Genomic DNA, 26,311 nt, shown 5'->3' with positions numbered 1-26,311 from the left:
TCAGGTTTACTTTCTTCCTCCATCAATACCTTGCCTAATATATGGCACAAAACAGAAATAACCTGATAAATGTGTGAAATCAATACAGGATGGCTAATGCTACTGAAATCTACAACCACTCCATTCGCAGTGTACTTTGGCAGTGCAGATGGCCAACTGGATCCATACAATTATAATTATTGGCTACGTTCTTTAAAATACTTGACATGTAACCTTTCATCTTCATATTTAATCCTTTTAGGCATTTTACTGGGGCTCAGAAATCTGTGGAATCCTGCACAAACAAGGTGAAACAGCCAATTGATGGAGACTAGCTATCAAGCTTTTATCAAACACCCACTTCAATCCAGGTCTCCTGACTTTGGCATGGTATACTTTCCACACGACCATGAAACTATGAAGTCTAATGTCATAAATCAAGTGACAAAGAACTCAAAATAATGTCTGGGAATTTTGGTTCTGTAAGATTACATGGAATAAAAGTCAACAATTTTAAAGACAAACAAGCATAAACGAGTGTCTGAATATGAAATTTCGCTTCACCCAATTAAAATGGTTCGTTGATGGGACAACTTCTTTTGAAGAAGTTCCTTGTAAAGACCATGCCTTTTAAAAACATGTGGCTGGTACATATGAATCTGGTCAATCTGTTCACCACACTCCAAACGTCGGAACCAAAGGCAGTTTCAGAACAATCAATCTTTTTCTATTACCCTGTCTTCGAGGTTCAACTCAAGAATCCTTTCCTTCAAGACTGCCTAACTGGATCACTCACTGCCTTTTCAATTCAGCACTTTGCCAGGTGGTTGGCGTAACATATTTAGCATTAGTCTTTGTTTCTATGTAAACATCCTATCTCTTCAGATAGAAAGTTCTGTGTTAATACCTGTACCTGGTAGGTAACATTTCTGAGGATGAGGACAATGATGCTAAAGAACTTGTTCCCTCAATCCATACTGAGAACTAAAAATGCAAATATTCAAGAAGAATTTAAGTACACTGAAGATATATTTGTAACCCATTATTAATGGAAATTTAGGCTGTGTCTACAATGTGGATGGTACTACCTTAGAGATGGGACCCTCAGGCACCAGTCCACAGAGGTCCTGGCAACACGAATGTTATAGGTAAGGAACGCTAGGTGTTAATATAAGGGAGATACTACTTGTTGCCATAAATCCTGGAAGGCTTTGTGAAAGGAGCCATTGGTGCTAGGCAGTTGTAAGAGGGGTAGGTTTATACTACAGATAAGAAGGATGTGGATACAGGACGACAGGCAAGAGCAAAGGCTTGTTGGGAAGCAGTGAGGAGTCTGGTTTGGCTGTTTGCATGGTTATCTTATAAAGTCTGCTGAAAACTAGGGTGGAACATCAGAGGAGAGAAGGACTCAAACAGGAATGAGCGTCCACTAACTGCCATACTAACATCTCTAAGATGAATAAATGACTGAAATGGGGGGTCCTGGAAAGACAGCCAGATTATGAAGGACCCTGAATACCATGAGGACTTTATCCTAAGCAGTGGGGAGCTAGCAAAGAAGAGGAGTAAAGCGAGTGGGATGAGCACTATGACCAAATTTAGGTTTTTTAAAAAAAAAAAAACCTCTCTGACAGCAGCTGGAAGGTGGTTTGGGGAGAAAAACAAACGTGGAAGACAAGTTGGGAGTTAGCTGCAACAGCCCGGGCAGAAGATGAGATTCTGACCTAAGACAGTGTCAAAGGGCTGGAGGCAAGGCCATGAATATGAGATTCATCTTGACAAAAGACTTGTTAGATCTCGGGGGCTGTATGTGGATGATGTGACTGGATGTGGACGAAGAAGAAATCACATATGATTTTCTCGTGTTTTAGCTAAAAATTGAAATACAGAAAAGAAGAAGGGTCTGGTTTGGTGCACGGCTGGCAATTCAACTCTGGATGTGCCAAGTTTGAGGTCCCATGGCGATATCCAGTAAGGAGTTTAACCTGCTGATCTAGACGGAGTTTAGCAAAGACATCTGGATCAGACTGGAGGGGGGAACGGAAGCTGTGAGAATGGCTAAGGGAAGAGGGCCAAAAATAAAATTCAATCCTAACATTGCAGACAGTGGAGGGAGAAGATCTGAAGAATCGTGAAAGAACTAATATCCCCAGAAAAGATCTCTCAGAATCCAAGATAAGCGTTCCAAGACAGAAGGAATGATCGTTTGTATAAAGTGTCAGGTAAGATAACTTAAAATTAACCACTGGATTTGGGAAGTCAGGTAGAAGCAGCTATAGAAGAAAGCAGCAGACTGCAGAGGGTACGGGACGAAGCTACTTCCAGACATGCAAACACCCGTGCTTTACCTTCACCTCCACAGTGAACGGTGGGACACAGGCGTTTTCTGCTCTGCCCACTATCACTTCCTCTAAGGGGTCCCATTCGTTGTAAGAAGAGACAGGGCAGTCCTTGGGCAGAGGGTCAGTGGCCTTGTCGTCAGCTGCACAGGAGTTCTGGGAGGAAGCCGTAGCTGCCTGGGTGCTCTGGAAAGTTCGCTGCACCCATCCCGTTAAGCTTCTTCCAAGCTTTTGAAAACAAAGAAAAGATTATTGTGTAGCCCTGTACAGTGTTTGGGGAACGGGGAGAATGGAGGTGGTGTGAAAATCCAGGATAACAGACATGTAAAATCCTTTAGGAGAGCATAAACCATGATGTTAATGCTGTATACGTAGGTAGGGACAGGGTCTGGTGGCGCAGTAGTTAAGAGCTTGGCTGCTAACCAAAAGGTCAGCAGTTCAAATCCACCAGCCCGCTCCTTGGAAATGCTATGGGGCAGTTCTACTCTGTCCTACAGGGCCGCCAGGAGTCAGAACTGACTCAATGGCACCTAACAACAACAGGTAAGTAGGAGGATTACTGGCGATATTTACCTTCTTGTTTATCTATATACCATATTATCTTCCTCCCACCCCCGAGTATATGTTAATTGGTATAACTTTTTAAAACCCCTCAGAAGGTTTTGTCTCCAATGGCCATACATCCCCAGTGAAATCTCGGAATGTGTTTCTTCAATCAAGCTTTAAGCAACTCTAACCTGGTGGTGTAGTGGCTCAGAGCTTAGACTGCTAACCAAAAGGTCGGCAGTTTGAATCCACCAGGTGCTCCTTGGAAACTCTATGGGGCAGTTCTACTCTGTCCTCTAGGGTCCGAAGGGACTCCAAATGGGTTTGGTTTTTTTCCCTGCAGATGATGGGCCACCCTCTTCCCACAAAGCCACAGAAAGCTGCTCCACATCTCTCTGCCAAGTCCAGCCCCGGGAGGGAGTCTCTCTTCCCCTTCAGTATCAAAGGTTACCAACATTAGCTATTTTCTGGAAAGGAAAATATGGGAAGCATTTCCAAAGGATCTTATCTTTCAGAGCAATCAGTTTCATACTAAAAAATTTTCACTGCTGACACACTTCACATTCTCTGACACCTTAATTCTGAGAGTGACCAACTGCCATCTGCTCCCTTTTACAGGTGGTCTGCAGTGCCCTAGCCAAGATTTTTTAACCCAGGCACAAATTGAAACAACTAAAAAGGAGATCTAAGAACTTCAAAAGAGCTCTTAAAAATGTAGGGCCTATAAAACCGAGACAGGGAGAATTCTTCACCCACTGCAGCCAATCTCATCCCCCACCCCCACCGCCCAAATCTCTACCCTACTCAGTTAAATCTCAGGACCGGGGCAGGAGGGAGCCTGGGTGGAGACCAAAGCAAGCGGGAGAGTGACAGCTGGTCCCGAACCAATTGTTGGGGGAAGTCAAAGTGCCCAAGCTATTCCTGTCCCAGGAGCAAGGGAGGGTCTGCAGCCAGGCTCATTCCAGCCGAGCGGAGGGCGCTACCAGGCAGAAACTCCGGGCACAGACGAACTCGCTCCAACTCGACTCAGGACTCCATGTTACATTTGGGGAGCCTGCTTGCTTACTCGCTCTGTCCCCCATTCCCCCCTTTTCCTCTTTCCCCATTCCTCCACCCCACATGCATTTTCTGAAAGCCCCTCGACTCTATACCCACCCTGGGGACTGAACCCCAATAACGCCACGCTTTTCCTAAATAGTGTCATTCACCGCCCCCCGCCACGCCCCGGGAGGGAGGCTCCGCAGGGCGAATCGAGGCTCGGCCGCCGAGGGCTGTGCCCCCTGCACGGAGACCACCGCGGCCTGCGACGCGCAGAGAGCCACTGTACCCATGGGGCGGGGCCGCAAAGCACGCCCCCCTGCCCCGGAGGCACGGCCAAGCTCCCCGCCACCAGCAAAGGTCCTTCCGAGCTTGCGAAGGAGACGAGAAGGGGCAGTTCCATGCAATGCGAGTTTGGGACAGCGAGGAAACGCCAGGGCTCCGGGGAGGGAGCGGGGGCTCGGCTCCGCGCGCACGCACCCGGGACCCGATGTAGTGCACCGCCTCGGCGCCGCGGCTCCCGCCGCGCAGACACCGCACCCGCAGCATCGCCTGGCTCCTGCTGCGCCACGAGCAGAATGTTCCCCGCGCTCGGCCGCGTCCCTCCGAGCCTGCCGGGAGCGCGCAGAGGGAGTCCCCAGGCGCGCGCGCCCGCCGCCTTTTGTAGGCTCGCCCGGCTCCCGGCCGCCCCCCGCCGCCCCCCATTGGCTGCCGGGAACAGGTGGTGAGGCCCCGCGGAGCCCAGGGTGGTTGGCGCAGGGCCGCCCCGAATTAGGAACGGCTGTGGGGCCGGCGGTCAAGGCCCGGTGCTTTCCCTTTTTCAGCTTCTGCTGCGCTCGGCAAAGCCCGGCCCGGGTCCGCGGAAGGAGGCCCACTAGTGTTTCAGGGAAAGAGACGAGGGTGCGACTTCTGATGAAGTCATTTAATATTATATACATATATTGTTTTAAATTTACATCTGTGAAATTAAATATGTAAAGCGTGAATATAACCCCATGTGCACTGACTCAGTCTCATTTTACAGTTAACCAAACCACCTAAAGTTTAGGTGGCTTCCTCGGGCACCGCCGGGTTTGAGACTGGAGGGGACTAGTCTGGAACTCAGGTCATCTGCCCCCCAAGGTGCTGCGCTTTCCACCCCACTAGCTGGCTGGGTGTTCTTTAGAATACTTGCCATTTCAGTTATCCTTTGGCCGTGTGCCCTTGGCTTGAGAAACTCAATCACGAGAATAGAGACAAAAGTGGGCCAGAAGTAAGGAAGGGCTAAGAGCAGTTTATTTCCTTCCATTTCATGTTTTTTTTTTTTTTTTTTTTTTTATGTAGTTAAGCTTTCGTTTCCACTTGATTAGGATACTTTCGTTAGTAAAACAGTTGCCTAACAGTGCAGTCGTAATTAATGCTGTTTTGTGCAGAACTAGAAAATTCAGTTTATAATATTCACGTAGTTTTTTAGCGGCTGAGGGGGCGGGAAGGTTTGGGTATTTAGTTTTCGTACTTACAAAATATGCAGCTATCCATTTTTAATGGGTTGTGTTTTGAATCCTGGTGTCTCACACTTATTTTCCGAAGTACATTGATGGAAGGCACCAGACAGAAGGGTGGGAGAGGTCATGGGGAGAAGCCGGTTCTGGTCTTGGCTGTGTGTCTTCTTCAGTTGCAATCTTCTTATGCACGAAGAGGGAGAAATGGCGTTTTCTGTCCCTAGCACACAAGGTTGTTGAGGGGCCAAACGAGAGAGTGTAGATGCAGACCTTGGTGTGGCACTAAGAGCTTTATGAACATGAGGTGATATTTTATCGGCCCTATATAACCCTTTTTTTTATATAACCCTGGGTGGTGCAGTTAATGCACTGCTAATGGAAAAGGTGGGAGGTTAGAGGCCACCCAGAGCCTCCTCAAAAGAAAGGCCTGACAATCAACTTCTGAAAAATCAGCCATTGAAAACTCTATGATACAAAGTATTTTCTTTGACCACAACCAGTGAAGCTAAAAATGAATAACAGAAAAAATCCTGGAACTACAGGTACACATGGGAAATTAACACACTGTTAAACTACCAATGGGTCAGGGAGGAATCAAAAGAGAAAATACAAATTTCTTACAGTCAAATGACAATGAAAACACAACATACCAGAACTTATGCGAAAACTTACAGTAATAAATGCCTTCATGAAAAAAAAAAAAGATCTCAAATTAACAACCTAACTCGACAACTCTAGAACTAGAAAAAGAGCAGCAAACTAAACCCAAAGCTACCAGAAGAAAGGAAATAACAAAGATCAGAGCAGAAAAAAAAAAAAAAAAAACAGAATCAATAAAACCAGAAGTTGATTCCTTGAAAAGATCAATAAAATTGACAAATCTTTAGCTAGACTGACAAAGAAAAGAAGAGAAAAGGTATAAATAACCAAAATAAAAAATGACAGAGTGGACATTAAACCTGACCCAAGAGACATAAAAACAATTACGACAAAATTATGAACAACAGTGTGGCAACAAACTGGATAACCTACGTGAAATGGACAGATTCCTAGAAGCACACAGCCTACCCACGCTGACTTGAAAGGAAATAGAAAGTCTAACGGACCTATAAGAAGTGAAAAAATTGAATAAGTAATCAAAAACCTCCAACAACAACAACAAAAGTCTGAACCACGTGGCTTCACTGGGGAATTCTACCAAACATTTAGAGAAAAATTGACACCAACACTGTTTAAACTCTTCCAAAAGATAGAAAGGAAAGAATACTCCCTAATTCATTCTAAGAAACAAACATAGCACTGACACCAAAACCAAATAAAGATATTGTAAGGAGAAAAAAAAAAACTACACGTCGATATCTCTTATGAATATATGCAAAAATCCTCAACAAAATACTAGTGAACAGAATCCAGCAGCATATTGAAAGAGTTGTACACCAGGACCGAGTGGGATTTATCCCAGGAATGCAGGAATGGTTCAACACTAGAAAACCAATCAACGTTAATATACCACATCAATATTGCAAAGGAAAACAACCACATGATGATCTCTACAGATGCAGAAAAAGCATTTGATAAAATCCAATTCCCTTTCTTGATGAAAACCCTAAAGGAGATTGGAATAGAAAGTAAATTTCCCAAATATCATTCTGGGCATATATGAAAAGCCAACAGCCATCATACTTAATGGAGAAAGACTGAGAGCTTCCCCCTTGAAATTGGGAACAAGACAAGGGTGCCTACTCTCAGCTCTTGTATTCAGTACTGTATTAGAAGCCCTAGCCAGAGCAATAAGACAAGAAAAAAAACATAAAAGATATCCAGACTGGAAAAGAAGTGAAATTATCTCTATTTGCAAACAATATGATCTTATATGTAGAAAATCCCAAAGAGTCCGCAAGAAATCTTCTACAGCTAGTAGACGAATTTAGCAAAGTTGCAGGGTACAGGGTCAACAAACAAAAATCAGTTGGGTTTTATACACCAAAAATGAGAAATGTGAAAGGGAAATCAGGGAAACAATCCCATTTATGATAGCATCTAAGAGGATGAGAAGGATTTATACAATGAAAACTATAAAACGTTGCTGAAAGAGATTATAGAAGACTTAAATAAATGAAAAGATGTTTCACGTTCATGGATTGGAAGACTTAAAGATGTCAGTACTACCCAAAGCAGTCTATACGCTCAACACAATCCCAATCTAAATTCCAAAAGCTTTTTTTTACAAAAATAGAAAAACAAATCCTCAACTTTATGTGGAATGGCAAGAGGCCCGGAATAGCTAAGACAATGTTGAAAGAGAAGAACAAAGTAGGAGGACTCACACTTTCTGATTTTAAAACATACTGTACAGCTACAGTAATCAAAACAGCCTGGTACTGGTATAACAATAGACACAGAGACCAATGGAATAGAATTGAGAGTTCAGAAATAAAACCACACATCTGTGGTCAACTGATTTTTGACAAGGGTACTAAGTCTATCTGATGGGGGAAGAAGAGTCTCTTCAATAAATGGTGCTGGGAAAATTGCATTTTCACATGCAGAAAAATAAAACAGGATCCATGCGTCACACCATACACAAAAACAAAAATGGATTAAGAGCCTAAATATGTGTCATGGATTGAATTATGTTGCCCCCCGCCCCAGATGTGTGTATCAGTTTGGCTGGGCCATGATTTGCAGCATTGTGTGGTTGTCCTCCATTTTGTGATTGTAATTTTATGTTAAAAAGGATTAGGGTGGGATTGTAACACCACCCTTACTCAGGTCACATCCCTGATCCAATGTAAAGAGAGTTTCCCTGGGCTGTGGCCTGCACCACCTTTTCTCTCTCAAAAGATAAAAAGGAAAGAGAATCAAGCAGAGAGTCGGGGACCTCATACCACCAAGACTGAAGCACAGGGAGCAGAGCACGTCCTTTAGACCTGGGGTTCCTGTATAGAGGAGCTCCTAGTCCAGAGGACGATTGATGAGAAAGACCTTTCTCCAGAGCCAACAGAAAGAGAAAGCCTTCCGCTGGAGCTGATGCCCTGAATTTGGACTTCTAGCCTACTAGACTGTGAGAAAATAAATTTCTCTTTGTTAAAGCCATCCACTTGTGGTATTTCTGTTATAGCAGCACTAGTTGACCAAGACAATATGCAGACTAAAACCATAAAATTCTTAGAAGAACACTGTGAGGGCTAGCTTTCAACAATGGATTATCTAATATAATAACAAAAGCACAAGCAGTAAAAGACAAAATAAATAAATGAGATCTCATAAAAAGTAAAAAACTTGTTCATCAAAAGACTTGATCAAGAAAATGAAGACAAGCTGCCAACTGGGAAAATACCTTTAGAAACAATATATCTGAAAAGAATCTAGTAACCAAAAAATATATAAAACTTTGACAACTTAACAACAAAAACAAATAACCCAATCCCCAAATGGGCAAGGGACTTGTATAGACATTTCACCAAAGAGGACATTCGAATGGCCACCAAACACATGAAAAGATGCTCAGTGTCATTAGCCATCAGAGAGATGCAAATCAAAACCACCGCAAAATACCATTTTGATCCCACTACAATGGCTAGGAGCCCTGGAGTTGAAGTGGTTAAGAGCTCATGCTGCTAATCAAAAGGGTTGGCAGTTTGAATCCACCAGTCCCTGCTTGGAAACCCTATGGGGTAGTTTTACGCTGTCCTATAGAGTCACTATGAGCTGGACTCAATGGCACCTAACAACAACAACAACAACGGGATGGCTAAGATAAAAACAAACAAGAAACCAAAAACTAGAAAATAAAAAATGTTGATGAGAATGTGGGGAAATTGGAACCCCTATGCATTGCTAGTGGGAATGTAAAACGGTGCAGCCACTGTGGAAAACAGTGTGCTGGTTCCTCAAAAAACTAAAAGCAGAACTATCATATGACTCAACAATTCCACTCCAGGGTATGTACCAAAAAGACTTGAAAGCAGAGACTCAAAAAGAGACTTGTACACCAGTGTTCACTGCAGCACTATTCACAGTAGCCAAAAGGTAGGAACAACCTAAATGTGATGGTTAAGTTGTGTGTCAACTTGGCTAGACCACGATTCTCGGAGGTTTGGCAGTTATGATGTAGTTTGGCAGTCCTATAATGATGCAGTCACCTCCATGATGAGACCTGATGTGGGATCACCTTCATGATGGAATCTGCTGTGAGTAGCCAATCAGTTGAAAGGGAGTTTACTTGGGGGTGTGGCCTGCATCCAATATAGGTGGACTTTCTGGGAAGGCTCGCAGGCTTTTCCTCACTCTGGATCCTGCAGCTGTTCATCTGACCTATGGTGCTTGGGACTTGAGCTAGCAGCTGACCTGCTGACCTTGGGATTCACCAGCCTCTGAAGTCTGGATCTTGAGTTCACCAGCCCCTGCAGCTACCTGAGTCAGGAGAAGCCTCCAGCATGATCCACAGATTTCAGACTTTCCAGCTGCTAGAACTTCATGAGCCATTTCCTTGATCTATATATTTCTCTGTATATATCTCTATATACATATATAGATATATGGATAAATATAGATATATATAGATACAGGTGCTTCACTGATTTTGGTTCTCTAGAGAACCCAGCCTAAGACATCTAAATGCCCATCAACAGAAGAGTGGATAAACAAAATGTGGTACATATATACAACGAAATACTACTCAGCCAGTAGGAGAAATGAAGTATGGATGGAGCTTGGAGACATTATGCTGAGTGAAATAAGCCAATCACAAAAGGGCAAACGTTGTATGGCTTCACTTACATAGAAAGACAAGAAAAGGCAAATGTATAGAGACCAGTGTTTAGTAGTGGTTACCAGGGCCAGGAGGGAGGGGGAAAAGGAAGGGAGGGATGGAAAACTCACATTGATTAAAGGTAGGTTGCAGAGCCAGTTATTGTAATTGCTGTCAATAAGTTGTACACCTGTAAAAAGTTGAATTGGCAAAAGTTGTGTGATAGATAGATACACTTACAACAATGACCCAAAAAAAAATAGAGTAGCTGCTGAGGTTGCTTATGTACAACCAAACACCTCATGGCATTTGGCTCCTCGGTTTGGAGGTTTATGGTCATGGTTTCATGGGACATCCCAGTTAACTGACTTAAATCATGTATTTAGTACCTCTGTTTACTCCCGAGTTTGTTGCACAGAGCCTGGGGTCTTAAAGGCTTACAAGCAGCCATCCAAGATGCGACAACTGCTCTCTATTCACCTGAGGAAAAGGACAGTCAGGAACAGGAGGAGGAAATGGTATGTGTGGCTAATTGCCACCTTTGCCATGAATGAGACCAGCAGAACTGGATGGTGCCCAGCTACCATTACTGAACATTTTGATCAAAGATTCCATAGAAGAATTCTGATCAAAAGGGGGAAAGTGCAGAATGGAATTTAAAGTTCTCATAGACTCCAGACTTCCTGGAGCCATGGAGGCTAGACGAACCCCTGAAACTACTGCCCTGAGATAATCTTTAAAAGTTAAGCCAAAAACATCTCCTGAAGTCTTCTTAAAACCAAACAATAGTTTAGCTTAACTAGTAAAGAATGTCTGCCTTGAGCATTATGCTTTTTTTTTTTTAGAACTATCTATATGGGATCAAACTGACAACAGCAACTTGAAAGATTAGACAGGAACCTTAGGGCGCAGTGAGTTTATGTTAATGGGGAAGAACAACTCAGAAAAGGAGGGTGAGAATGGCTGCACAACTTGAAGAATGTAACCGGTGTCTCTAAATTATGCATGCAGAAAGTAGAAATTGTTGGGGAGAAAAAAAAGTTAATGCACAACTACGGATTGGTTGTACTCTCAAAAAGAATAAGTTTTTAAGACCAGAAAATGGTTGGGCTTGGAATAAATAAATAATGCCCATTTAAAAAAAAAAAGAAAGAAAGAAAATCCTGGGGGAGCACAGCTCTACTCTGACGCACATGAAGTCGTCATGACTGGGAATCAACTCCACAGAGACTGGTTGCTTGTTTTTAAACAATAGGGAAGCCCCCAAATGTCATAATGTGGCAAACGGAGTCTGTGACTCTAGGTTCATATCTTAGCTCTCTACTAACTTGCTATGCGACTGGAACGGAATCCTTTCCTCTCTCTAGTGAAGGCTTTGGGGATCTCTAATGCTTCTCACATTTCTTCCAGCAATAAAATGCAGCCTCCTCTGGGCACTTGGGGTAGCCAGAGATGTGCTTCTCCTCAATAACGGAGTTTAAGAGTGCAGTAGTTACACACAGCATTGATATTGCCCTGTATCCTGTCTATGGAGGTCTGAGGACATTGTGCTGCCACTTATTAAAGGTGCGTTTTTAATTTTGCAGGTGCAGGACTTGGTGTCGCCTGGTAGTAGTCAGGCCAGGGCATCATTAAGTTTTACATAAAGAAAAATTCTTATAGCCATGGAGCACACTCTTTCTCCCTCCTGGAATCCAGTGAGAGAGTGTGCATAGAGCCACCCAAAGCCATCCTCCTGCTCTAAAAGCAAACCAAAGCATCCTTCCCCCTCTTTTTCCTTTTCATTAGCCTAGGAGACCTTGGGAAAGTCATTCCCCCTCACTCAGCCTGGGATTCCTCATCTGGAAATAAGGGCACCAACACTAGATAATCTCTAAGGTCCCTCTGGCTGTAAAAATGTTATGCTTCTATGACTCCATACTGGTACTTCGTCAGCATCTCAAACTCAGCCTGCCTACAGCGGAGCTCACACCACCCCTCCTAACTCCTGTCCACAGTTCCATCCTTTTCTAGTCGTTTAGGCTTGATACTCTCTCGGCATCTTTGCCTTCTCCCTTAATCTAGTCCCCTATATTCGATGAGTTGCAAAACCTTATGAAGACACCCTCTGCACTGTCTCCTTCCAACCCTCCGTAGGCTTTTTATTGATTGCGAACACTGTGTTCTTACTGCCCAGGCTCCCCCAAGGAGGTAGATTCTTTCAGCAGAAGACAACAGTGAATCAGTACTCTAGCTAAATGAAACCCCAGCTCCCTCTAAATACTTAAAATAAGCTCAGCTTAAGTCAGCACTCAAATTGATCTGACTTTAGCAAAAATGAGGAAGAAACATCTGAGTCTGCTCTAAGAAATCTTATTTCTTTTATTTTCAGTCTTTAGACTCCCCTCTGGGATTTAGAACTCGTTAATCCGAGTTTCCTCTATTAGGTTATAACTAAACTTAAACTAAAAGGCAAAGGTCAGCCAGTCTGATAATGTCTTGATATCAGCATACAGGACAGGCAATACTTACTAATGGAAAAACAACTGCATGTGTTCCAGTTTTACCTTAGTGTTTTGTTTTTTTTTTAATAAAAGCTCTATTGACTGTATAATTCACACGGCATAAAATTCACCCTTTTATTGGAGAGAGATGCTGATGAGGAGTGAGCTACTTGCATCAGGTGGACACTTGAGACTATATTGGCATCTCCGGTCTGGAGGGGAGATGGGAGGGGAGAGGGGGTTAGAAACTGGCAAAATGGTCACAAAAGGAGTGACTGGAAGTGGGGAGCGGGCTGACTCATTAGGGGAAGATAAGTGGGAGTATGTAGCAAGGTGTATATAAGTTTATATGTGAGAGACTGACTTGATTTGTAATCTTTCACTTAAAGCACAATAAAAATTATTTTTTAAAAATTCCCCCTTTTAAAGAGTACAATTTAGTGGTTTCTAGTATACTCACAAGGCTGTGCAGTCATCACCGCTAATTCCAGGACATTTTCATCACCCCTAAAAGGAACTTCATACCCATTAGCAGACACCCCTCCTTCCTCCCCACAACCAGGCCCCTGGAAACCACTAATCTGCTTTCTGTCTCTACGGATTTCCCTGTTCTGGGCATTTCATATAAATGAGGTCACACAGTATGTGGCTTTTTGAGCCTGTCTTCTTTCACCTGGCATAAGGTTTTCAAAGTTCATTCGTATTGTAGCATGTATCAGTAGTTCATTCCTTTTTACATTTGAATAATATTACATTATAGGGGTATATGGAAACCTCGTGTAGTGGCTAAGAGCTAGGGCTGTTAACCAAATGTTGGCAGTTCAAATCCACCAGGTGCTCCTGGAAACCACATGGGGCGGTTCTACTCTGTGCTATAGGGTCGCTATGAGTTGGAACCGACTCGGTGGCAATGGGTTTTGTACGGGTATAGGGATATACCACATTTTATTGATCATTCATCAGCTCATGGATATTTGGATTGTTTCTATTTTTTGGATCTTATGCATAATGCTGTTATGAACATGCATGTACAAGTTTTGCGTGGGCGTATGTTTTCTCTTGGGTATATATCTAGGAGTGGAATTGCTGAGTCATAGAAAACTGTATGTTGAACTTTTTGAAGAACTGTAAAAGTGTTTTCCAAATTTTCTATTTCCACCAGCAATGCGTGAAGTTTACAATTTCTCCACGTTCTCAGCAACGGTTGTTACCGTCTGTCTTTTTTATTGTAGCCGTCCTAGTGGATGTGAAGTGGTATGTCATTGTGGTTTTGGTTTGCGTTTCCCTAGTGACTAATGATGTTGAGCATCTTCTCATGTGCTTAATGGCCATTTGTTGTTGTTGTGTGCCGTCACTCAATTCTGACTCATAGCACCCCTATAGGGTAGTATAGAACCACCTCATAGGGTTCCCACGGAGCAGCTGGTGGATTCGAACTGCCAACCCTTTTAATTAGCAGCCTAAGCTCTTAACCACTTTGCCACCAGGGCTCCACCTCAGTCTTAGGACAGGTAAAAATTGAGACACGTTTAAGATTTAGGGAGGAATTGATGCCCGTTTACAGACACTAACATTCTTCTTTAAACTAAGGCAAAATTAATATTTCTTAAATATATGAACAGGGAATACCTCTTTAAATGCATTGCATAGGACACTGGTGTTAAAAACCTCATTTTATCTTTTAAACAGTATGACAGGTAACCTCAGAATTAAATGATTATAGGGAAATGTGTTTTTTAGAGTAAATGACAAGCAAATACAGTTCACACTTAATTGAACAAGGACTTGTAAGAGATATTATTACCCACACTTCTGTCTATTGGAAGTGCCTCTGAGACTTGTTGAGAAGCCAATAGACAACACAGCAAATCAAATCCAACTCTTAGGAAAAGGTGAAGTTATCTTAATATAAGTGAACCCATATAGAGAAACTCACATTTACATAAAAGATAAAGAGTCTATGTGGTCTTATCACACTGCCCTGCCCATAATACTGCCAATAAATATTTGTTGACTTTAGTTGATTTTAAAAATCACTTCCACTCCAATTAGTAATAAGTTACCACTTACTGAGTCTTTGCTCTGTGCCAGACAAGAGCTTCACATGTGTTATCTTATTTACTCCTCTGTGAGGAGGTATTATAATAATCTTGTTCAGATGAAAACACTGAGCCTTACTGAGGTTAAGTGAGTTGTCCAGAGTCAAACAGCTGCCAAGAGGCTGACAGAATCAAAATTCAAACCAAGGCCTCTAAGACTCCACAGCTTGTGCCCTTAACCTCTATGTTATTTGATTTTCTCACAGATTCTCAGGGAAATACCTACTGCATAAAGCAAGGTATACATATAGTCCAACTACTCCCAATAACACATAATCTCCTACAAACTTCATTTATGTCCCATGCCCCCAGTCATCTTTCAGGATATCTGAGTGTTTATCAGATAATTGCCTTTCTTAAGATAAAACTATACTCATAAAGGCTGCATGGTAATGAATCTTTGACAAACTGAACATTTGGAAACCAACGATAGCCGAATACTGAGGATAAAGACCGGAGCATACTACAAATCCTCTAAACAAGCACAGGAATAAAGGTTTAGACCTTTATTGACAACTCTACAAGGGCACAAGAAGGTACAGTAGTCCTCCTTAACCACAGGGGATACATTCCAAGACCCCCATGGATGCCTGAAACCATAGATAGGACCAAACCCAATACATACTATGTTTTGACCTATACGAATATACATATGATAAAGTTTACTTTGTAACTTAGGCACGATAAGAGATTAACAACAATAACTAATAATAAAATAGAACAATTCTAACAATATACTGTAATAAAAGTTATGTGAATGTGGTCCCCAGGTGGGACAGAGAAGGAAGGGAAGAGATTTCATCACATCACTCATTTAACATTTTCATAGCGCAATTGACTGGGGAGAATAACTGAAACCACGGAAAGCGAAACGGCAGATAAGGGGTGGCTATAGCACTTTTCTCAGATTATTTGCTCAGCATACAGATTGAAGAGGTGTAGTGAAAGGATACAACCCTGACGCACACCTTTCCTGACTTTAAACCATGCAGTATCTCCTTGTTCTGTTTGAACAACTGCCTCTTGATCCATGTAGAGATTCTTCACGAGCACAGTTAAGTGTTCCAGAATTCCCATTCTCAACAATGTAATCCATAATTTGTTATGGTCCACACAGTCAAATGCCTCAACACAGTCAATAAAACACAGGTAAACATCTTTCTGGCACTCTCTGCTTTCAGCCAGGATCCATCTGATATTAGCAATGATATCCCTGGTTCCATGTCCTCTTCTGAATCTGGCTTGAATTTCTGGCAGTTCCCTGTCTATATAAGTGGCTGCAGCCGCTTTTGAATGATCTTCAGCAAAATTTTGCTTGCATGTGATATTAATGATATTGTTTGATAATTTCTGCATTGAATTTGATCACCATTCTTGGGAATCAGTATAAATATAGATCTCTTCCAGTTGGTTGGCCAGGTAGTTGTCTTCCAGATTTCTTGGCATAGATGGGTGAGCTCTTTCAGCACTGCATACGTTTGCTGAAACATCTCAATTGGTATTTCGTCTATTCTCGGAGCCTTGTTTTTCACCAACACCTTCAGTGCAGCTTGGACTTCTTCCTTCCGTATCATCGGTTCCTGATCATATGTTACTTCCTGAAATGGCGGAACATGAATCAATTCTTTTTGGTATAGTGACTCTGTGTATTCCTTCCATCTTCTTTTGATGCTTCCTATGACATTTAATATTTTCCCAGTGGAATCCTTCACTATTGCAACTCCAGGCTTCAATTTTTTCTTCAGTTCTTTCAGCTTAAGAAATGCAAGTGTGTTCTTCCCTTTTGGTTTTCTATCTCCAGGTCTTTGCACATGTCATCATAATACTTTACTTTGTCTCTTTGAGCTGCCCTTTGAAATCTTCTGTTCAGTTGTTTTACATTATCATTTTTGGCTTTTGCTTTAGCTACTTGATGTACAAGAGCAAGTTTCAGAGTCTCTTCTGACATCCATTTTGGTCTTTTCTTTCCTTCATGTCTTTTTAATGACCTCTTGCATTCTTCATGTATGATGTCCTTGATGTCATTCTACAATTCGTTTGGTCTTCGGTCACTAGTGTTCGATGCATCAAATCTATTCTTGAGATGGTCTCTAAATTCAGGTGGGATATAATCAAGGTCATACTTTGGCTCTTGTGGACTTGTTCTAATTTTCTTTAGTTTCAACTTGAACTTGCATGTGAGTAATTGATGGTCTGATCCACAGTCAGCCCCTGGCCTTGTTCTGACTGATGATACTAAGTTTTTCCATCATCTCTTTCCACACATGTAGTCAATTTGATTCTGGTGTATTCCATCTGGCGAGGTCCATGTATATAGTCGACATTTATGTTGGTGAAAAAAAAGGTGTTTGCAGCGAAGAAGTCGTTGGTCTTGTAAAGTCTATCATGTGCATCTCCAGCATCATTTCTATCACCAAGGCCATATTTTCCAACTACTGATCCTTCTTTGTTTCCAACTTTTGCATTCCAGTCATCAGTAATTATCAGTACATCCTGCTTGCATGTTTGATCAATTTCAGACTGCAGAAGTTGGTAAAAATCTTATAGGGAGAAGAACGAGGCATCAGGATTGGAGGGAAACTTATTAACAACCTGTGTTATGCAGATGACACAATCTTGCTTGCTGAAAGTGAAGAAGACTTGAAGCACATACTGATGAAGATCAAAGACCATAGCCTTCAGTATGGATTACACTTCAACATAAAGAAAAAAATACAACTGGACAAATAAGCAACATCATAATGAACAGAGAAAAGATGGAGGTTGTCAAGCATTTCATTTTGCTTGGATCCACAATCAACACCCATGGAAGCAGCAGTCAAGAAATGAAGAGATGCATTGCATTGGGCAAATAGACTGCAAAAGACCTCTTTAAAATGTTGAAAAGCAAAGGTGTCACCTTGAGGACTAAGGTGCGCCTGACCCAAGTTATGGTGTTTTCAATTGCCCCATATGCATGCGAAAGCTGGACAATGAACAAGGGAGATCAAAGAAGAACAGGTGCCTTTGAATTGTGGTGATGGTGAAGGATATTGACTATAACACGAACTGCCAAAAGAACGAAAAAATCTGTCTTGGAAGAAGTACAACTAGAATGCTCCTCGGAAGCAAGGATGGCAAGACTATGTCTCACATACTTTGGACATATTATCAGGAGGGATCAGGCACTGGAGAAGGACATCACACTTGGTAAAGTAGAGGGTCAGCAAAAAAGAGGAAGACCCTCAACAAGATGGATTGACACAGTGGCTGCAACAATGGCACAAGCATGTGAGGATGGCACGGGACCAGGCAGTGTTTTGTTCTGTTGTGCATAGGGTCACTATGAGTCAGAATCGACTCCATGGCACCTAACAACAACAACTGTACTTTAGCATAAGGGTAGCTGCAGTCAAGGGAGGGAGCACATCAGGAAGGGGAAGGACACTCCAGAAGAATCTGTCCCATTGAGTTGCTTCTGGAAATATACTACATGCTTACCCACACTTGAGTCCAACTCTAGGACTTTTAGCAAAAGCTAAAATAGCTCTACCCAACCTGCTGAAAAAGCTGTGCCTCATGTTTCTCCCTAGGTTAGCACTTCCGTTTCCTAACCCAGGGTGGGCCAGGTCTAGTCAGCACCCAAGAGTGCATCCAGGAATGATGCAGAAGTTAGTGAAACACCATCATTGTTATAGAAGTCCGTGCCACAGAGATGTCTCTGCTCACGCAAGCACTTTCTGGTTTTGCAGGAAACATCCTTTGAATGCTGTATTAGTTTCCCACGGCTGCTGTAACAAAGCACCACTAATGGGAGGAGCACTTAAAATACTAGAAATCTATTGCCTCACAGTTCTGGAGGCTAGAATTCCAAAATCAATACGTCTGCAGAGTTGGTTCCTTCTGGAAGCTTTGAGGGAGAATCTGTTCCAAGTCTCTCCTACCTTCGGGTGGCTCCCGGCAAGCCTTGGTATTCTTTGACTTGCAGCTGCATCACTCCTATTTCTGCCTCTGTCATCACATGAGCTTCTTTCCTCTGTGTCTCTGTGTCTCTTCTCCTCTCCTATAAAGACGTCACTCAGACTGCACTAGGATCCATCCTACTCCAGTATGACCTCATGTCAACTTGACTGATAACATCTTCAAAGACCCTGTTTCCAAACATGGTCATGTTCACAGCACAACAGACCAACCACTGGAGAATGGTTAAAGGAATAAATTTTCTTAACAAGGATTTCTAAAATAAATGAAAAAATTTAGGGCTTAGAAAAAATAAATTTCACCATAGAGTGAAATATCATGCAGCTCCTAAAAATACTTACAGAGGTTTAATAACCTAGGACAATTTTTATGCCATGCTATTAAGATACAACGGAATATGATATTGCACATAGTGTTCTCTCGACCATATTGAATACATACATATTATATATGTATATATATAAAATCCTGAACAAAATACTCCAAAATTTTTTTCCCTTCCACTTTTTCTAATTTGTGTTTTATTGTGTTTTAAATGAAAGTTTACAAATCAAGTCAGTCTCTCATACAAAAAGTTATATACACCTTGTTTATGTTCTCCTAGCTGCTCTCCTCCTAATAAGACAGCACACTCCTCCCCTCCACCCTATATTCCCTGTGTCCATTCAACCAGCTCCTGTCCCCCTCTGGCTTCTCATCTCACCTCCAGACAGGAGCTGCCAACATAGTCTCATGTGTCTACTTAAGCCAAGAAGCTCACTCCTCACCAGTATCATTTTCTATCCCATAGTCCACTCCAATTCCTGTCTGAAGAGTTGCCTTCGGGAATGGTTCCAGTCTTGGGCTAACAGAGGGTCCAGGAACCATGACCCCTGGGGTCCCTCTAGTCTCATTCAGACCATTAAGTCTGGTCTTTTTACGAGATTTTGAGATCTGCATCCCACTGTTGTCCTTCTCCATAAGGGATTCGCTGTTGTGTTCCCTTTCAGGGCAGTCATTGGTGGTAGCCGGGCACCATCTAGTTCTTCTGGTCTCAGTCTGATGTAGTCTCTAGTTTATGTGGCCTATTCTGTCTCTTGGGGTGATCTTTACCTTATGTCTTTGGTGTTCTTCATTCTCCTTCACTCCAGGTGAGTTGAGACGAATTGATGCATCTTATATGGACATTTGCTAGCATTTAAGGCCCCAGACACCACTCACCAAAGTGGAATGCAGAACGTTTCCTTAATGCATTCTTTTATGCCAACTGACCTAGATGTCCCCTGAAACCATGGTCCCCAGACCCCTTCCCTGCTACTCTGGCCTTCAAAGCATTCAACTGTATTCAGGAAACTTCTTTGCTTTTGATTTAGTCCAGTTGTTCTGACCTCTCCTGTATCGTGTGTTGTCTTTCCCTTCACCTAAAATAGATCTTGTCTACTCTCTAATTAGTGAATACCCCTCTCCCTCCCTCCCTACCCTTGTATGCATCAAAGAGTATTTTCTTTTGTGTTTAAGCTTTTTCTTGGGTTCTTATAATAGTGGTCTCATAGAATATTTTGTCTTTTTGCTACTGACTAATTTCACTCAGCATAATGCCTTCCAGACTCCTCCATGTTATGAGATGTTTCACGGATTCATTGTTGTTCTTAATTGTTGCATAGTATTCCATTACGTGAATATACCATAATTTATTTATCTATTCATTGATCGATTGGCACCTTTGTGGCTTCCATCTTTTTGTAAACAGTGCTGTAAATAGTGCTGCAATGAACATGGGTGTGCATATATCTGTTCGTGTGAAGGCTCTTATTTCTCTAGGATATATTGCAAGGAGTGGGATTGCTGGATCATATGGTAGTTCTATTTCTACCTTTTTAAGGAAGGGCTAAATTGATTTCCAAAGTGGTTGTACCATTTTACATTCCCACTAGCAGTGTATAAGTGTTCCAGTCTCTCCACAACCTCTCCAAATTTTATTATTTTGTGTTTTTTGGATCAATGCCAGCCTTGTTGGAGTGAAATGGTATCTCACTGTAGTACACCAAAATTTTAACAGTGACTATTTTTTTTATTCTTGGATAGAGATATAACGGGTGATCTCTCTGTTCTTTCTACTTTTATGCCATTTGTGCACTTTCCTCTGTGAACCTGTTTTACACTTGTAATCAGAAAAAAAAAAAGTAAATGCATTTTTTTTAAAAAAAGAAGCAAATAGTGCTGTGTGTGCTTAAAAAGGACTCTCTTGCTGTCCCGGACATTTCTCTTTGCAGCTATACCCAGAGAAAACCATAGACAGTGCTCTGGGAAAAAACCGCCCACAGCCACCTGCTCCTCTCAAGTCCACACACGTGGCGATCCAGCAGGAGGGGGAGATAAGTGTGGGAAGGCACTTGTTTGTCTCTGTGTCGTGCACTTTGCCCGGCTCTCTCGGGTCTGTGTTTGCTATTTCACTCCTGTCTCTTCCACTTGTTTGCTGGTGAGGAATTTTCCAGAATTATCCCTCCCAGTAAAAGGTACTTCTCTAGTTGGACTCTAGTAAGTGGAGAAGTAGCATTCTCCAGTTTTCTGCACCCCCCTCTGGTATTCCTACTTATTTTGGGTGACATCCCAGAGAAAGCACTGGTCCCTCCACCCACAGTCATCTGCTTCCAATAAAGAAAGGTCCTCCCAAATGAATCACTCCAAGTTTGCAACCTTAGGGTCAAAGTAGGAGCCAATTTTGAACGTTTACTTGAGAACCCTAATGTCTGTTTCAGCTACGCTATTCAGAATTTGAATTTATATACCAAGACTGAAGATCGCAAAGCCTGAGGCAGAAACACTCAGCTGGAAGATGGAAATGGAATGATCTGAGAGGCATTTCTTATGAAGGCCAGATTTAGAAATGACAGAATATGAGAGCCAACACATTGCCTTTTCTAGAAAGTTATCCTGTTCATATGACAGCAGTTAAGTCACTTCAGGGGACAGATTTCATCCATGAATCTGCAACATGAGACAGTTGTGCTTTTCTGGGCCAGCTTGGCAGCAACCGGATTCCTGACTTAGCACCAGTTTATCTCTGGAAAAACCCAATTGCCCCCAAATTTTCATATATAGCCAATTAAAATAAATGCTTACTACTGCAGTTGGCCCTTCCCTTCTGCATCTCAGAGTCAAGCAACTGCAGATGGAAAATACTGGGGGAGGCAGGGGATGCTATGTTTTTGCTGACTTGTGCTATGTAGTAAGGCCTACCATGGTTGCATCTGTAGCGAACATGTACAGACTTTCTTTTCTTGTCATTATTCCCTAAACAGTACAGTCTAACAACTGTTCATACAGCTTTTACATCGTATTAGGCATTATAAGTAATCTGGAGATGATTGGAAGCACACAGGAGGATGTGTGACAGCTGTATGCCAGTGCTGCGCCATTTTATATGTGGGATTTGAGCATCAGAGATTTGGGTACCCGCAGGGGTCCTGGAACCAACACCCTTGATAAGACTGACTCCTCACTGGTTTTGTTAGATCAAGCAGTAACTTCTCCTCGTAATCTTACTTCCTCATGCCCAAAGCCTTCTAGAGTCTCTGCAGGCCAGGGAAGCCATGCCTGCCTGCCCCCAGGCACCTTGTTAACACCTTTTTTTACAACCCTAAAAATACAGGGCTGTAAGAGCTTGTTTACACATCTGTCTCTTTTTACCAGACTGAGAGGCTCTGGAGGGCAAAGGTTAGCGCTCCTGTGCGCAGCACAACGATTGTCACTTAATAAATGTTTGTGGGATGAATTGCCTAATCAAAATGTCAATATTTGCTTTAGAATTGATACCACACTTTACGAAAATATTTGTGAGGGGTATATTTGTAGAATTTTAGAACTGGAAGGGACCTCATTTTTGTAGATGTGATAACCATGGCCCATACAGGTCAAATGACCCATCCACATCCATCAAACCACAGCACTGCTGAGGTAGGTCTTCAGTGCAACCCCCTCCTCAGGCGTCAAGTGATCTTCGAGAAAATAAACTTTGATTCTGCGTTCTGGGAATTCAAACATGTAAACCTTTAACTTCCAGTTTAGCAGAATGTTGTTGCTATTGGCCTCAAGTAGTGTTTTAAGTGAGGATATAATAGGTAGTCATTTGGTACGAGTTTGCCTCCTAAATTAATGGAAGCATATCTATCAAGAGAATTCTTACTTTAATACATTAAAAGTATTTTTATGAGTTTGTGAGAAATCATATTTTTATTTTCCACTGAAGTTATTGGATTTTTAGAAAAGTTGCAAAAACAGTACAGAGAGTTCCCTTTTAGCCATCACATTTTCCTGATGTTATCATTATGTATTACCACCGCACATTAAACTTAAGGAGCCAACACACTACTAGTATATTCCTGTTAACTAAACTCCAGACTTTATTCAGATATCACCATTTTCCCACTAATATCCTTTTAATGTTCCGCAATCCAATCCAGGATACGTTGCACGGGTAGTCATGTCACCTCTGGTCTGTAAGGGTTTCTCAGTTTTTGTTTTTCATGACCTTGACGGTTTTGAGGAGTACTAGACAAGTATTTTGTAGAAAGTCCCTCAAATGGGGTTTGTCTTCTGTTTTCCTCTTGATTAGACTGGGGTTATAGGTTTGTGGAAAGAACGCCACAGATGTGACATGACTTTCTCATCAATCATATCAGGGTGATGTTAACCTTCAGCATTTGATTAGTGTTTGCCAGGTGTCTCCACTGTAAAGTTAGCATCTTTTCCTTTCCATATTCTACTCTTTGGAGTGAGTCAGTAAGACTAGCCTGGAAACAGGGGAGGTTATCTACATTTATTATTTGGAATTCTTCCATTAAGGCAGGTTTGCCTTCTCTTATTTCTGGGAATTTTAGTTTGATAGATGAAAGCAACTTCTGGAATTTGTGAGAAGTTAAACTAAAACTATAATTGTGTAAGCCAGTAGCTTTTGGCAGATACGTAATACTCACATGGAGTTGGAATATGAGTTTAAGAGATAAACACTTACTTTGGGTGGCACCATCATGGCTGAGACATTTCATATCAATACGCTTTCCAGGTAACTGAAGCTATTTTTTCCTTTAATCACTGTAAGTTTTTTTTTAATAGATAAATTTCTCCCATTCTTATGTTTGCCTTTCTAAGACATATCAAATGCTTTTGCATTCTTGAGCGGAATATCCTGAACACAATTTCACCTTTTTTTTATGAGAATTCATCATTATACTGCAATTCATAGAAGTGATGATGGTTAATTAGATGACCTCTAAGGTTTCTTCCAGTCCAAGTTTCTATGGCTTAATAATTACCAGACGAAATTAATGAAGCTATGCCCCTCAAACAATCAAAGACTTTGGGTTTTCAGCCTGAAGTTTTTACTTCGGGTGGGAGTCAGTGGTCTCAGCCCTATTCTAGGGCAGAGAAGCAATAGGTGCTCACACAAAAGGATGCAGGGCAGCATGCATGAGTCACCTGGGGAGCTTGTCAAAAGGCAGGTGCTGATTGGGGCCTGGGATTCTGCATTCCTAACAACCTCCCAGGAGATGCTGATGCTGCTGGTCCACAAATCACACTTTGAGTAGCAAGGACCAGGTAACCCTATCTGCCAAACTGTCTAGTTTGGCTATTGACAAGACTCTCCAAGGCCAGTGAGATCCTAGAGCAGTGGCGAACTTTTCTCTCTCATGCTGGAAAGTTTATAGCTCAAGTTAGTTTCTCATACGAAACTTTATACACACATTATTATGTGACCCTAGCTGCTATCCCTATAATGTGACAGCACACTCCTCCTTTCCACCTCGGGTTTCCTGTGTCCATTCAACCAGCTACTGTCCCTTTGTGCCTTCTCATCTCACCTCTGGACAGAAGCTGCCCATTCAGTCTCATGTGTCTACTTGAACTAAGAAGCACAATCTTCACAAGTATCATTTTATGTCTTATAGTCCAGTCTATCCTTTGTCTGAAGAGTTGGCTTTGGGAATGATTTCAGTTCTGGGTTAACAGAGTTCGGGGGCCATGTCTTCTGGGGTTCCTCCAGTCTCAGTCAGATCATTAAGTCTGGCCTTTTTACTTGAATTTGAGCTCTGCACCCTACTTTTCTCCTGCTCTGTCAGGGACTCTCTGTTGTGTTCCCTGTAAGGGAGGTCATTGGTGGTAGCCGGGCACCATCTAGTTCTTTTGGTCTCAGGCTGATGGAGTCTCTGATTTATGTGGCCCCTTTTGAGAGAACTACTCCTGAGGCAAAAATTTCCTCAACGGTGAAAAGAAGTACCCAGACCACATCTAAAAGACAATAAACTAGTTTTATGTAATGATCAGTTTTGTGCAAAGAAGGTCCTCTTTTAGAACTTGAGGCTTCTTATCCTAAAATTGCACTTGAGGATTTTAGGACACCACTGATGTATATCTTATAAGATTGCTTCTACTGCTATTTTCTTACAAATAGAAGGTGGCTTTGCCTGTCCTCCAGAATCTAAGTCACAATGGCCAAACCCTTCCATTGCTGTCAAGTCAATTCTGACTCATAGCAGCCCTATAGGACAGAGTAGAATTGCACCATAGGGTTTCCAAGGCTGTAATCTTTACGGAAACAGACTGCCAATCTTTCTCCCCTGGAGCGAGCGGATGGTGGGTTCAAACCGACAACCTTTTGGTTAGCAGCCAAGCACTTAACCACTGTGCCATCAGCTCCTTAGCCAAAGCCTTAGGTGATTTTAAATTAAGCTAATATGACATATGGAATCTACCTAGTCAAATATAAAATGTAGTCTGAGTTCTGAGTGAAATGTAGTACTCTTATCAGGGTGGCGTGCTGAGGGAGGTGCACTGAATTCCAACCCTGGTGCGAGCATTAATCCCTTGGGTAACCTTGACAGGTCACTCAACCTCTCCAGGCCTAAGTGTAAAATCTGCGTGATCTCAAGGTTTCTTTCTGGTCCTGGTTTTTCACCAGTTTGTTCTGATACCTCAGAAAGGTGTTTTGTATACATTTCAAAACCACACTCATCCCTTTTTACATTAATAAAGCTGATTCTGCCAACTGTGTGTCTAACCCTCAAGCAAGTAGCAGCTTGAATACGATTTTACACTAGGTAATCATCACAGGAAAAACAGCTGATTTAATCTCATTTCTTGAGATAGATATGTTTGTGGTTGTAAGCAGCTAGTGGTTTAGCTACTACTGCATAGAATTCCCCCACTTGTTGGTCAGTTTGTTGGACTTTGGGGGCTTGTGTGTTGCTGTGATGCTGGAAGCTATGCCACTGGTATTCAATCTACAATCAACAGCCATGGAAGCAGCAGTCAAGAAATCAAAAGATGCATTGTACTGGGCAAATCTGCTGCAAAAGACCTCTTTAAAGTGTTGAAAAGCAAAGATGTCAGCTTGAGGACTAAGGTGTGCCTGACCCAAGCCGTGGTGTTTTCAATCACCTCATATGCATGCGAAATCTGGACAATGAATAAGGGAGACCAAAGAAGAATTGACACCTTTGAATTGTGGTGTTGGCGAAGAATGCTGAATATACCGTGGCCTGCCAAAAGAACGAACAAGCCTGTCTTGGGAGAAGTACAGCCAGAATGCTCCTCAGAGGCAAGGATGGCGAGATTACATCTCATATGCTTTGGACATGTTACCAGGAGGGACCAG

General features: G+C 42.2%; 1 protein-coding gene across 2 annotated transcripts in view; it reads right to left on the bottom strand.

Moving 5' to 3' along the window:
* The window catches only part of GATM (glycine amidinotransferase), a 60,900-nt gene that overhangs the window by 11,227 nt on the left and 23,362 nt on the right, over nucleotides 1-26,311 (bottom strand). The window contains exons 1-2 of one of the 2 annotated variants that reach the window (XM_003420156.4): nucleotides 4,383-4,459; nucleotides 2,328-2,546 (exon numbers count right to left, since the gene is read on the bottom strand). In XM_003420156.4, the coding sequence (XP_003420204.3) occupies nucleotides 2,328-2,546; nucleotides 4,383-4,451 (288 nt within the window). In that variant the 5' untranslated portion in view covers nucleotides 4,452-4,459. Of the gene's footprint in view, nucleotides 1-2,327; nucleotides 2,547-4,382; nucleotides 4,460-26,311 lie in introns of those variants that run through there. The other variant, XM_023539078.2, reaches the window with a different exon arrangement.

The sequence above is a fragment of the Loxodonta africana genome, chromosome 10 (assembly GCF_030014295.1).
Source record: "Loxodonta africana isolate mLoxAfr1 chromosome 10, mLoxAfr1.hap2, whole genome shotgun sequence".
NCBI lineage: Eukaryota > Metazoa > Chordata > Mammalia > Proboscidea > Elephantidae > Loxodonta > Loxodonta africana.
The sequence above is the reverse complement of the archived record's forward strand: the minus strand, read 5'-3'. Positions and strand labels throughout refer to the sequence as shown.